The sequence below is a fragment of the Epinephelus moara genome, chromosome 5, assembly GCF_006386435.1.
Source record: "Epinephelus moara isolate mb chromosome 5, YSFRI_EMoa_1.0, whole genome shotgun sequence".
NCBI classification, from domain to species: Eukaryota; Metazoa; Chordata; class Actinopteri; order Perciformes; family Serranidae; genus Epinephelus; species Epinephelus moara.
In genome coordinates this window covers 3,729,757-3,743,546 of record NC_065510.1, presented here as the reverse complement: position 1 = coordinate 3,743,546, position 13,790 = coordinate 3,729,757, and the positions used below count along the sequence as shown (strand labels likewise).

General features: G+C 44.7%; 2 protein-coding genes across 3 annotated transcripts in view; both read left to right on the top strand.

Annotated features, from left to right (window-relative positions):
• ttbk1a (tau tubulin kinase 1a) overlaps positions 1 to 4,946 on the top strand; it is a 79,921-nt gene extending 74,975 nt beyond the window's left edge. For both annotated transcript variants that reach the window (XM_050043686.1, XM_050043685.1), the window contains exons 15-16: positions 833 to 2,292; positions 2,409 to 4,946. In XM_050043686.1, the coding sequence (XP_049899643.1) occupies positions 833 to 2,292; positions 2,409 to 2,814 (1,866 nt within the window). In that variant the 3' untranslated portion in view covers positions 2,815 to 4,946. The remainder of the gene's footprint in view (positions 1 to 832; positions 2,293 to 2,408) is intronic.
• Positions 4,947 to 6,217: 1,271 nt separating this feature from the next.
• The window catches only part of pex6 (peroxisomal biogenesis factor 6), a 19,792-nt gene continuing 12,219 nt past the window's right edge, over positions 6,218 to 13,790 (top strand). The window contains 4 exon segments of the mRNA XM_050043837.1: positions 6,218 to 6,798; positions 8,252 to 8,848; positions 12,117 to 12,292; positions 12,668 to 12,751. Of these exon segments, the coding sequence (XP_049899794.1) occupies positions 6,277 to 6,798; positions 8,252 to 8,848; positions 12,117 to 12,292; positions 12,668 to 12,751 (1,379 nt within the window). The 5' untranslated portion in view covers positions 6,218 to 6,276.

Here is a 13,790-nt window from a genome sequence, read left to right as displayed (position 1 = left end):
GCTTGTGCTAATAACGTTAGCATGTTGTATTTGTTCGGAAAACATGTTTAGTATAAGACAGTTGTTTTATCTGTGAATGCTGCGAGTTATAGTGAAGCTGATTTATGCTTGAAACTTTCTCTATTAAGCCATGTTTAATGTGTGTTTAATGTGTGTGTTTTGAATCAGCTCAACTCTATATCACTTCACAGAAACCCCACTGCCGACTAGTGTTGTGGAGGTGTAACTGCAGAGTGACACAGACACACCACTGCACAAGTACAAATGTTCACAGTGGCGTAGGCCATGTGCTCAGGCTACTGCCTTTAGTCTGAAGATTCATTCCCTGATTTTGTCACGATAATAACGTCTTAGCTCAGTGTTAATGTTTCGAAAACTCAACTGTGAACATATAACATTGTGTATCTTTAAGTCAAGTGTATTTTTAACCAACAAAATCTATGTATGGTTTAAAGTAAAAGACGGGAGACAACAAATATTCCATAGTACTAAATGTCGAGGTCATTAAAATATTAATCTCTGATGAAACTGTATTTGAACTGAACAGTGGTTTTGATTTTAGCATCTTATTGTAGCTGGGGATTTTTTGTCCATTGTGTGTGTGATTGTTTATCCTTAAGAAAAATTGACACCTTTTTTTAATTCCACACACAGTTTCACTGGTCATACATGTCAATAGTCTATAAGCTGCTGCTGAGTGCTTGCTGTTAATTGTGATATGTCTGAGTTCAAAAGTCTTATCATAAACTTCTTTCAAGATGTTCAGAGTTCCATGCTGTCTTGTTTTGGGTGGATTCATCGGTAATAAAGAGTGTTATTGTATTGTTTCCAGGTTTTGTCACCCACGGAGCAGATCAACCAGTCGCCACCCTCGCCAGACTATCGGACAAAAGGCCAGAGCGACGAGAAGGAGCATTTCCACATCCTTCCTCAGCTCCAGGCCAAGAGGGCCGACTTCCTCACCGTCATGCTCACCGGTACCTTGCCTCAGCGCCGGAGCTTTGCCACGCCAGACGAAGAAGTCCAAGAATGTCCAGGGCCAAAGGATGATGATGTCACAAAAAGTGAGTCCAACAGCGAGGCCAGTCAGAAGAGCACTGAACGTAGCCAAGATGCTGCACCTTCAACACTCATGGCCGAGGACCAGAGGGGTCAAAGGGAGCACGCCTCAGCTGCTGATGCAGACCCTGACTTGGAGGATGCTTCCAAAACCCTCGTCCTCTTCTCACCTGGAGACACTCGTAAGTCTCCCTCTGGTGGTGATCATGTTCTAGAGGGTGAGTTGGCCACACCATCTGCTCTCAACTCCCGCACCGACCGCCTCCTGGTTGGGGAGGCGATTCAGCCCGAACCCTCTGAGACTGGCCGTTTGTCCCCGGCTCTCAGGTCAGACCTGAGGCCTTCCACTCCCATCGCTCCTGCATCACCGCCCTTCACCAAAGTTGAGCGCACTTTCATACATATTGCAGAGACATCACACCTCAATGTCATGTCTTCCAACGGTCACTCTGCCAAGGAGAGTGATCGGGAAGTCTTGGCCATCGTGAAGGCATCAGCTGTAGAGGACGACACCCGTGATCAGGAAGGGGCGCCAGTGACAGAAGAGTCTCCAGAGGATGCGGTGCAAGAACAAACTACACCAGTTGACAAACAGCCAAAAACTGAGAATGGGCCATCACCTGTCCTGGCCCAGTCTTTGGAGCCTGTCCCAGAAGCCATGTCACCAGTTCATGAAAGTACAGATCTGTCACAGGAGCCTATGAAACAGCCATTATCCAGTGAAGAACCTGCCAAGCTTCAGACAAAGGGATCAGAACTACGGGCTGCCACAAAGCCCAGAATCCGAAGCCGAATCCCAGTACTCATCTCTGAAGAGGACTCGGGCTCAGAGCAGTCCTCCTCCCTCTCAGCTCGGGCTCGGCTTCAGCAGCGAGCCAGGCAGCTGGACTTGGCACGCATGCTAGTTCAGAAGCAACAGGGCCGCTGGATGAGGAGAAGAATGTTATCTGGGACGTCATCATCCTTGTCCTCTGGGGATGATGAGCGTCGGAGGGCTTCTGAAACTCTGTCCACCACCGGCTCAGAGGAGGACACACATACCTCGGATGAGTCTAAGAGGAGCTCCCGTCTCAAACCGACTGAAGAGCAAGGCTCCAAGGAGTGCAGGAGCAGGATCCCCAGGCCTGTGACCCCCGTAAAGAGGCCATCAGGGGGGCTTGCTGCCTCTGCTCCTTCTCCTCTGTCCTTGCCAGAATCCAGCACTACCAAAGGAGCATCATCCTTCACTAATGGGTATGATTCTGTTTCTCCTTTTTAGTGTACACAAATGTTGATTTTGTAGCTGTTTGATCAAACATTTTTGAAGAATTTAAAGAAATAATACCTTCAGTTTACTTTTCTTTCTACAGGAGTCAGAAGATTGGACTAAGCACTCTCGGCACTCAAAGGAAATCCAAACCTGTCTCACCCAGGTCCTCCTCCTCGTGTCCCCGTCCATCTGCTGGCCCGTCCGGCAGCCCTCGAATGCCCCTGCGAGTCCTGTTTGGAACCCGACGCAGCCTTAGCTCCACCCACTGCAGGACTGACAGCCCCTCCCCTCAAAGAGTATGTCCGTCCAGGCAGCCCCTCTCGGTTCGAGCCCCAACTGTCCCCATGCTACCGCCCAGGACTACAACAACCATGCGGCGCAGCGCCTCGCAGGAAGCCACCGCCCAGACCTCCTCTGGCACCACGCCCGCCAGGACCAGGCCAAAACCAGCCGGAGCAGCTAAGGGGAAACCGAATGCCAGGGAGAAGGTGGTGCCCGCTAGATAATACAAAGAGACTCACAGCTGAGACATGTTTGTGTATAATCAGTCTTCGGACAAGCTACGCCTCAAAGGTTCTCACCTGATTCCATAATAGACTGTGATGTTACAATCACCTCCTTCAGTTCATCTAATGTACACAGACCTCTTATTTTTTCCAAGGACAGCTTACTGAACTATCTTCATGGGCTTCCAGTAATCTTGACTGACTGTCGTACAGGAGCGTTGCTGCCATGGTGCTATGGATGCGTCTGCTGCTCCCTGGTCAATCCCTGATTTAACTGGTTTCTGGAGCTGAGGATCATGGTCTCCAACAAGTCCAGTTTCAGAGACTCTCACCTTACACAGTACTCCCAGCTTGTCCACAGCTATTCTACTCTTCTATTGACAGTACCCTGCTTGGTTCACATTGCATGGTAAAGTATATCACAAATACATTGAATCTGTAGAAGGAAAACAACATGTACAAAAATCTGTACCTTTAAATTATTTGATATAGTTCTTCCCTTCCTATTGGGATAAACAGGCCTAAAAAAAAGACCAAATTGGACTGGTTTGAATGCCGGAATAATGTTAATGTGATAATAGAGTCCTAACTATACCTGTACTCATTATGCTCTTGGATAAAGAGAAGAGTTGGATGTGAACACAAAATAAATTGCTCGGCCGCTCGCCTCCTCCTCATGGTGTGACAATGGGCATGCTTTAATCATTCTATTTTCTGGGTGTTATTATTTTCTTTATGCTCTGAATTGTATATAATAGAATCATTTCCCATAAAGACATCTTTATTTTTTATCTTGCCAAGCAAAGTGTAAATTTCAAGTCTTTAACCTTCTGTTCCGATGTGTTGGCACTATGCCTGTTTTTTACGCATGAGAAAAACAGGGTTAACCATGAGAGGAAGTTATACCTGCTTGGATTCTGCTGACAGTGCAAAGGTTTGCTGGCTGTTGGAGCCCATGTTGTGTTTGTACGGGGTCGATGGGCACTGAGCTGTGAAGTAAAGTCTTGGTAATGTGGATGGGCATCTTGTCATTCTTTCCTCACTGGTTTCCAGTTCACCCAGCGACCCAGCGTTTTTCCAACCCACTTTAGATGAAACCACGTCCACTTCCACATGACAAAAGCGGGCTGCCAGTTGCAAGGCCCAGTGTTTGGCTGCCAGCCTACTGCTAGCCAGCGCCATTGAAAGAGACTACTGCTAGCTAGCACACTCATGGATATATCCCACAGTGTCTCTGCCACGCTTCCCGCAAATCAGAGACTACAAAGCTGGAAAGTTTAATGATCCGATAGTGAATAAAGACTGCTGCCAGCTAGCTAACCCACTCATGGATGTACCCCACCTTCCCTCTGATTCACTCTCCCTGGGAGGTTTGCTAATTGGATAGGGAAGAAACTGCTGCTAGCTAGCTAGTCCACCCATGGATGTACCCTGCAGACCCTGCAATTAACTCCCCCAGGGAATTGCTACAGCAGTTTGGAAAATAGTGATATGGTCAGCTAAAGGGAGAAAATTTTCAACCAGCTCTGTGTCATTGCAGCGTGGGCGGTGTGTGCGGGTAAAAGTCTAGCAGACCTCTGCCAGCAATTGAGCAGGGAGCTCTAGGTGCTTGCAGCAGTCGGGGTGGGGAAGAGGGGGAAGCCCAACACTGCTCATCTGCACACACTGCTGACACTGTAATGACTGAGCTGGTTTAAAATACTTATGTTGTCAGGGGCTTGTGTGTGTCATGTCACCAGCTTCCATCAAAAATAACATGTAGCCTGTTTCTGTGTCGCTCGTAGTTTTAGGGCAGAATTAGGAGAGGGATGAGGGGGGAGGTAGAGCTCTTAAGTAATGTTCAGCATGTTGAGGTTCAACGGCGCAAGTGAAGTCAAGCTGTGCCGTTTCACAGGGCGCCCAGCGAGTCACAGCGAGTACTACCTGAAGCAGTAAGCTGGCAGCTAGTCATTGGGCCTTAACGTCCTGCAGCCTGCTTTCGGCATGTGGAAATGTGAAATGTTTTAAATACTTGTATCTCACTTAAGGATTTCCATTTTCATTTGATCATTAATAGTTTAACAATTATGTTGTTTTGTTACACCCGGCGGTACATAAGCCTTACATCAGCTGCAACATTAAAGTGATGAACAGAGTAATGCATCAGTAGTTGTTATTTATACATCAGGAGTACACTCAGTTTGACCTTCACCATATTTATTTTGTCCAACCCACTGTCCAAAACTAAACATTATTACAAATACTTTAAAATTATTGTAATTATAAAAAGGAAGAGCAGAAAATCTCCATATTTGTGAAGCTGGAAGCATGAAAATGTTTTTACACACGAAATGGCGCCAAATAGTTATCTCAAGATCGATTGTTCGATGAACCATTTCAGCTGTACTTGCACATGAGCCAAGGTTTAGTCTGCGAAAACTATACGCTTGTAAAGTTGACATATAATTGTATTAAAGTAAAATTTACAATATTGACCTGTGAGATGTGGTGGAATAGAAGTAGAAAGCGGCACAAGAAGAAAACACTCAAGTAAAGTGCAAGTACCTCAGATTTGGACTGAAGTACAGTCCATCACTGACTTTTCCTCAAGTAAGACTTTTACTTGCAACAGAGGATTTTTACACAGTAGTATAAATACTTTTACCTAAATAAAACTTTGTATTTCTTCCACGACTGGATGTCTGCAAGACTCTGATGTACTGGCCTAATATCAGCAGGATTAATGCAAGTTCTTCACAAGGTTTTTTTATCTTTATAAACGGTTGTGTGGCACTCACACAGCCACACCATCAGCCCTGTGCAGTAACATTAAAACAATATTACACTCTGGTCTCGACCAGTGACTGTAAACTAAAGTGTGAACCATTTTCATCATTATTAGGATAAAGATCATCCTTTGTTGGTCCCACAGCAGGGAAAATTGTAAAGGGGACTCTGCTAACAGGAAGCATCAGTAAAAGAAAAACAAAAAAACAAACAAACAAAACACACAAAGCAATATAGTAACACTGAACAATATAATAAGTGAAGTGTAAGAAAGGAAAATATGATAAAGACACAGGCTGGAAAACACTGGAAGTAAAGGCATTGCACAGTTTATCACATACTGATATATCACATATGAGTTATGAGCTATTGATTATATTATATATGAGCAGTGTTGGTTGCATTTTAATCACAATTGCAATTATTATTACTATTAATGTATAACAATAATAAAGATTATTGTTATTTTAGTTTTATTTTAGAACAATAATAATAAAACAACAACAGTAACCAGAATATTTTTTTATTTTTTTTATTATTATTTTATAATAATAATAAAAAGTAAAATATCTATCATTTTTATTTTGGTTTTTATTTTAAGTAGTATGTGGTTCCCCGGGTCGTCCTGCAGGTGGCGGTAATGACGTGCCGACAGCCACGAAGAAGAAGAAGCAGCAGTGATGGCGACGGTGTAAGATGGCGGTGCAGGTGGAGTTGTGTTGTTTGGAGAGTTTCCCGGCTCACCTGAGTCCCCTGGATGTTCTCATACTGAAATCTCACCTTAGCTCAGTTTTCCAGGATGACACCGACCCACCGACCGTCCTCTTCACCCCGCAGCGGCCTCGGGGCTCCGGGAGGCCGGGCATTTTACTGCGCGTTCAGCCGACCACCGAGGAGGAGACTACGAGCTGCGGAGCGGGAAACTCCCCCAGAGCCGAGTCCGAGCACCGGGTCCGGCTCTTCACCAGCCGCCTCTTCCTGCGGCTCCACGGACTCCAGCGGATGGGCAGCACGGGAACCGTCCGGGCTCTGGAGCCGGTCCCCCTGGACAGACTGGTGCTGGGAGCCCGCAGTCGGCAGAGCTTCCGCTGGGCTGGAGCCGAGCAGTTCACCGGAGGGCTGCTGGAGCTCTGCCGCCCGGAACAGTGGCTGCTGGCCCGGCGCGGAGACCCGCTGCTGCTGCCCCGACACCCGCTGCTGGGAGAGGACCCGGGACAGGTGACCGTAAATACCGTCAAGACATCATCAACGGAGCATCTTAAAATAATACTTACATAATAAAACTTCAAATAATCTGAATTATCAAAGCATACCAGATCACAACAATATTAAATCCTAATTTATTTCTGATTTAAACGATTAAGTGCCCACACTGTAACACTGTGGGAAAATATCTGTGTATGTTATGTTATACTATACTATACTATACTATACTATATTATATTATATTATATTATATTATATTATGTTATGTTATATTAGGTGACACACCTGTAAATGTAAAAGCATCAAAGATTAAAAAAAAAAAAAAAAGTTTAAAAAAATGATTAAATGAGAACTGTTGTCAACTAGAAATGTCAAAACATGGTTTGATAACAAAACATGCCTTAAATATATATATATATATATATGTGTGTATATGTATATATATATATATATATATATATATATGTGTGTATATGTATAAATATGATTAAACCTTTTTTGTCAGATCAGATGTTTTGTTGTCCTGTAAAAACAGAATTATTTTCATTACTGATCATTAATAATGATAACAATAATGTAATTTGAAGGACAAATGCTCATCTTATTTTCTAAGTCCATGATTATGATCTAAACAGTTTAGTTGCTCCAACCGAACACACAAAGGTATTTAATTCAAACCAGATAAACCAGAAAAAAAAGCAGCAAATCTTCACATTGGAGAATAAAATAAGATAGAGTGGGAAAAAAGCCATTTTCTCCTGAGTCATGTCTCAGTGAAAAAGTGCCAAACTTGTATTTCAACAAACTGGTAATAAAGTTTTCAGAATGCAACAAAATAATTTTCTCTTCAAGAAAAACACAGATTTACATGAAATCGTCTTTAACGTTGCAGTGTGGACGCACAAATGAAGTGAAGCTTGTTTCACGTGTAAAAATGTTGTTAATGTCAGATGTATTGTGACTGTAATGTGTTGTATGTGTGCGTGGACCTCGGAGTAACAGCTAATAACAAACATTAGAAACTAAATCACTTCACTCAGGTGTTAATGTTAAATACGTTCAGTCACTCCTTGTTTTATTAAAAAGCAGAAGTCTTGGCAGTTACGCTGCTGGCGTTAGCGTCAGCCTGGTTCCCTCGTCGTAAAGCCGATGGGTTCAGTGAGCTACAGTGACAGTTGTGGTCAGTGGAGTCTGGTGCCTTTGACGAGAGGATAGATGAGAAGTGAAGCCTCAAACAGGCTGTCTGACAGAAAAGGAGAGCAGGGAAATACTCTGAATAAAAAAATCAGAACTTTAAGCTTGTGTTGACCACAGACCTGATTTCAGTCATTTAACAGAATAAAGAAAAAAAAACAAAACCCCACAGACTTTGAAGCGAGGGAACAGGAAGTGCTAACATGCTAACTGCTTCCTGCAGGACCCTGTGATGCAGCAGCTGGTCTGATGAAGTGTTTTGTGTCTGCAGGTGCAGCAGCAGCTGTTGGAGCTGCTGGTGTTGGACTGCAGTCCTGTAACACAGGGACGGATCACAGCTGACACCTCTGTGGTGCTCACAGACTGCTGGGAGTCAGTGGAGCCCCCAGGGGCCCCCTTGCCCTGCAGACCCCTCACACTGTGCGTGTCAGACTTCGCTCATTACGCTGATGGCTTGGGAGGGGGGCGGTCGCTTCTTGACAGCAGGAAGCTGCTGGGCTCGGGGTTCTCCGGCGTCCTGCAGGCGCTGGAGTGCAGGGTGGACGTTCGAGTGGTGGACACTCAGCGGTGGCTCGGGGTCAGAGGTCAGCAGGGAGCTGGCGTGGACGTGGACAGCTGTGTGTTTGTGAGCAAACAGCTGCTCCTCAGGCTGGGGCTGTTCAACCAGGAGTGGGTGAAGCTGTGGGGGCCTCCTGCGGGTCACGGCGACGCGTGCAGGCAGCGGCTGGTCTCCGTGCTGGTGGTGGATTTAACGCAGAGTCCAGACCTGCAGAACCACGACGAGGTCGGTTTCATTTCGCCAACTCTGTGGTTCAACATGACCGGAGGAGACGTGATCCCAGCGAACAGCTGCACTCTGAGGATGAAGGTGCGTCAACACAACACACAGTCCTTGAACACACCAGTGGTCCCCCGAGAGGGTCGTGAGGTCAATCTAAACCCCTTTTTACATTTCACGCTGTTATGCCGCCTCGCTGTTCTTTAAAAAAAAGATGTGATCGTGGAATGGGGGGACAGAGTTGTCTCACCTTTAAGCCGTCAGCAGATGTAGTAACAGCACCGAGTCGACGTCGGTATTAAAGCCAGCAGGACCAACGTGTTCTCACTCCCAACTCGTCACATGTCGCTGCTTGGTCGGTGCACTGTTATGTCCACATATGATGCACTAGGTATCCTCCTGCGTCTGTTGTTGACGTTCTGGGACTCCGTATCTGTTTACAGTTGTGTCTTTTCAAAATACACTTCCCTTTTCACAGGAAATGTACAGTTTCAGCTCGTTAGATGCAGACAGTCTTTTTTTTTTTTTACAATAAACTCACAACGTTGCATCGTAGCATTATGAACTGAAGATGCCGAGCAGCATACTGTACTGACCTTTTTTCTTCAGTGTCTGACAACTACGGAATGAGAACAAGTTAGCAGGATGGGACAGGTGTAACGTTTCGATGACATGTTATGTGCGCGACCCACTGCAGGAGAATAAGAACAGCAGCAGTTAGCAGCTAACTCAAAGGAGGAGAACAGCAGCGGAAAATATCCACAAAATGTAAAAACAATGAGGTCCAGGAGCTCACATGAACACGACAGGATGCCGCAATTGTTTGGTTCTGTGTAAAAATGCGAAGGCAGTGTTGGAATGAGACTTCGTAGCGGCTCTATAGCGCCACCTCTGTGTAAAAAAAGGGCTTAAAGGTAAATTTTGGTTTATTGCAACAGAGGCGGTCTTTGTGGAAAAAAAGCTTGTTTAGTGGACTAACTTTGCACTTGAAGGTTGCCCGTTCACTTATATTTTAACAGGTCTGACACTACGGCTGTATCTAGGCTAACGCTTAACATGCTAAATATTATTTCTATGTCACTAGTCACTTGAAACAAATTTAGGACGATAGGAGACAGGTTGAAATAAACAGAAATTTCCCTTTTAAGAGAGTCACAAAATGATTACCAGGACAGGAAGAACAAAAAAAAATATCCTGCACATTTTTTTTTTCTGATCCGCCACAGGTAAATAGATTTCAGGTCGAAACAGCTCTGAGACATAAAACAGACTGTAAATGCATCACATGATGAAGTTAGTATGAAGTTGTCAGTGCAACAACAGCGTCACTTTCTCTGGTCAACATCTTGTCCTCCTTCTGCAGCTAGTTAGCCTGGAAATCCAGAGTCAAATCTAGAAAGATTTTGAGTCTGGCCCTCACCGATACACCCTTCCTACCCAAGGGGCGGCACTAACTGAGGCATCTCAAATGCTGCCGCACGCAGTTGGATAGCACGATGGCCAATCAGAGCAAAAACAAGGTGACGTATTCACTGCACTAAGCCCCATGTGTTTGCCGACCAGTGGGGCTAACTGATATATTATGCTTTTGCCGTATCCCGTCGGCAAAACGTTGAAAACGTCCTTCCTGGAAGCGAAGGCTTCTAGGGCAGTCTTCTGTTCCTCTCTCAAGGAAAAAGATAAGTGTAGTTGGCTTAGTGTTTCTTCCAAAGCTAAATTGAATGGACGCGGTCCTTCGCCAGCTGCCATCTTGGCTGTTTACTTTTCGACTCCAACAGCGCAGCGCTGTCCTCATCGTGTTACGCCCGCCCAGAGCCCGCCTCTGTCAGATAGACTGATCTGATTGGTCCGATAGGGGATTCATCGGGCTCTGCTCGTCGGGGGCCAGATCCCCGTGCAGAGCAAATTAGAATTTGCTGGGGGCGGGGCATCTGGATTTCCAGGTTACCAGCTCGTCTCAGTCGTTCCACGTTTCTGTTTTTACAGATCAACTACTACTACTGTCAGTGAAATGAAGTATTTCCTGCAGATCTTGTCACATTAAAAGCCAACAATTTACAGATCAGTGTTTTTATGACTCTGATCATCACAGATGGGCCTCCCACCGTCATGGAATTCCATAATCTCAGTTTCCAGGCCTGGAAAAGTCATGAGATTTGTAAAGTCCTTGAAAGTATTGGAAAAGTTATTGAGTTTTGTTGTGTTCAATTTTAATGTGACACTAATCTTCCATGGATAACCTTCAATGTAACGAAACACAACAGCACATTTATTTTCTGTAGCTTCTGAAGCAACGCAGCTCTGCTCCGTGTCGCTTTGTGTCGATGCGTGATCTTTGTTACAATCACGTACGTTTCTTCATTTTCTCCCTGCGGTCCGTCTCTCCCTCCACACGTGCCAGTTAGATGGAATTACGTTTGAAGAGAGTTTGAATGTGACATGTTTGAATAACGCCAGTCTAGGAAAATAATACGACTGTGTGATTTAACATGTAGGGTTGTGAATCCTAAAGTTTCTGTAGCCCACTGACACTTTTAGATTGTGCTGCATTTTTGAAACTAAGCAATAAACATGAGCAGCCCAGGGCGTTTGGTTTTAACTGCACTGAAAGTACAGCGTGGTAGGTTGAAGGTACAGAGATTTTTTTTTTTTTTTCCAAACAAAATAACCAGCGGGCCGACTGAACGCTCAGCTGTCACTCCTCCGCTCTGGGATTCTACTGCTCCATGTCTGTCAAACGCCTTTAATCATTTAATTAACATTTGGAGTTAAGTTTTGTACAGGTTTGTTTGTGTTACACGTTGTGAATAATCATGGAATTTTTTATTATCGGTCCTTAAAAAAGTCATGGAAAAGTTTTTAAGTTTTTATGCCATGCAGGCGATAGCTGCGGCCAGAGGTGTTTTCTGCTTGTTGGTACATCTGTCCCATCCTTGTGAACAATTCCCTCAAGGGAATTTCTTCAGATTTGGCACAAACGTCCACTTGAGACCACTGAAGAATAAACTGATTAGAATTTAGTGTTTGAAGGTCACAGGTCATGTTTTTGGCCGTAACTCAATAATTCATGCGCTATTTTTGACTTGACACGCATGTCTAACAGGGTAAAATAATGAAGGTCAAAAGGTCCATGTTTTCACAGACATGAATGGAAAGTGGTGAGCGGAGTCAAACAACCACTGGGCTGTAATTCTAGTTTTCCATGAAAATGTGGGGGGTCCCTGAGCCACAACCAGAAGACTTTTAATGTGAAAGATGTGCAGGAAGTGTTGAGTCACTGTGACACAGAAAACGTGTAATCATGATTAGTGAATGTTGATGTGTCTGATCATCCTGGTGTCCTCTCCTTGTGTCTCAGAGGTGGAAATCGTCTCCTGCTTCTGCTGTGCCCGGCGCTCGACACTCTGACAGTTTCTGTCGCTCAGCTTCTCCAGCGTTCGCCACCGAAATTCACATCCAGCCGGTCGTGTCTCCACTGTATAACAACGTCAGCTGCTGCGACAACCTGCTGTCTGCACACTTCAGTACGCCAAGGTCAGCCTCTGTCACACACTGTGTCCCCGTTTCACACTGCTTCACTAACTGCATATGGTATTAGTGACTAAATCATTGGTTCCCAACCTGGGGGCTCCGACCCTTATTAGGGGTCACCAAAGCTACATGGGGGACCCAGAGGCCTTCTGGATTTTAAGAGGTGTAAGAAAATGTTTTAAAAAATATATAGCAGGCTTGTAAACTTGGAACCTAAACAATTTCAGTGAACATGTCTTGTATCACAAATGGAAGATGTTTTCAGAGGGATTAGGGCACGATGTCTGCGAAATATGTTACAGATATCTACAGAATATAAATGACCTCACACAGGAGCAGACTCCCAGTCTGACCAGTTTGTCCTCTGCTTCTGTGCAGACTGGTTTCACAGGGAGACATCCTGACAGTTCCTGCTGAAAATCATCCCGACCTGCTGGAGAACAACTCAGAGGGAATTCACAGGTACCACACATCCGTCCACAAACATATGTCCACGTTCATTCATCCGCCTGCTGAAGGCTGCAGAGGACATGTGGTGGATTCAGAGTATTTTCAGGGTTCCTACGCAGTTTGGAAAAGAATGGAATTTGATTGAGTCGTTTCCAGGTTTGGATTAGTGTGGAAAAAAACAGGAAAGAATGGAAACTATTAGTGTTCCCAGGCCCCTGTTCTCTTTTCTAAAATATAAAACTCAGAATTTCGAAAATGACGAGAAACGAGTGTTTCTGATGGTGTTTGGAGCCGGTTGTGCGACTGAGCGCTGAGCTGCCTCTACGCCTGTACGTCACAGCCTGTTAAACAGCTCTGACCCAGGTGCTTTGTAACTGAACCAAATCCAGACACCTGCGACTGCATGACTTTGAAAGAAAACGAGGCAACATCTTTGAATTGTAGGATACGTAGCATCAGAAACATTTCTGCTGTGATGTAATTATCAGGAAAGTAAACGGATGATCTTTTCTGTGTAAGGAAACCGTACCATCGTTGTTTCTGTGGACACAGTGAAGAAACGAGGCCGCACAGACGCTGTGAAAATGACACTTTTAAACACTTTTTTACTCATTTTGGTTCTTATATAAATCCCCAATTCCAAAAATTTTGGGCGCTGTGTAAAACAAAAATAAAAACAGAATACAATTATTTGCAGTTTTTTTCAACCTATATTATTCAGTTGAATGCACAGATATTTAATGTTCAAACTGATAAACTTTATTGTTCTCTGTAAATCTGCAGCATGTTGTAATAAAGCTGTGACAGGAGCCTGTTTCCTGTCACTGTGTGACATCATCACCTCAGTCAGTGTTTGGGAACTGAGGACACTAACTGTTGAAGTTCATCTGACTTCAGTGTCTCAACAGTCCCATGATGCACCTCTCCGGGGTCGATGCTTCATCATGTCCCACACATGTTCAGTGGGAGACAGGTGTGGACTGCAAGCAGGTCAGTCTGGTACCTGCACTCTGTCACTACGGAGACACGCTGTTGGAACACGTCACAACAT